This window comes from Cynoglossus semilaevis, chromosome Z (genome assembly GCF_000523025.1).
Source record: "Cynoglossus semilaevis isolate Cse_v1.0 chromosome Z, Cse_v1.0, whole genome shotgun sequence".
In the NCBI taxonomy this organism is placed as follows: Eukaryota; Metazoa; Chordata; class Actinopteri; order Pleuronectiformes; family Cynoglossidae; genus Cynoglossus; species Cynoglossus semilaevis.
In genome coordinates, this window is record NC_024328.1 from 14,890,899 (window position 1) to 14,891,139 (window position 241).

General features: G+C 65.6%; 1 protein-coding gene across 1 annotated transcript in view; it reads left to right on the forward strand.

Annotated features, from left to right (window-relative positions):
• Positions 1 to 241, forward strand: part of LOC103398071 (lysine-specific demethylase 2B) — an 11,453-nt gene that overhangs the window by 6,260 nt on the left and 4,952 nt on the right. Inside the window, 1 exon segment of the mRNA XM_025053433.1 lies at positions 2 to 236. Within this exon segment, the coding sequence (XP_024909201.1) occupies positions 2 to 236 (235 nt within the window).

Genomic DNA, 241 nt, shown 5'->3' on the forward strand with positions numbered 1-241 from the left:
CTCCCACTTCAGGATGGCCGTAGAGAGGAGGGGGCGATTGATGGACGCCGAAGACGAGGGAGAGGAACACAACTCCAGGAACGAACTGTTGAGCGCCAGCATCAGAACTCCGGTTGGCGACAGTGACCACTCCCACTGCAGCTCCCCTCAGGCGGGGCCCAGCAGCGAGGGAGGGAGCGAGACCCAGGAAAAGGGTCAGCGTCCGAAGGCGCGCCGCAAGCGGCGTCCGCCGAACCGCGAG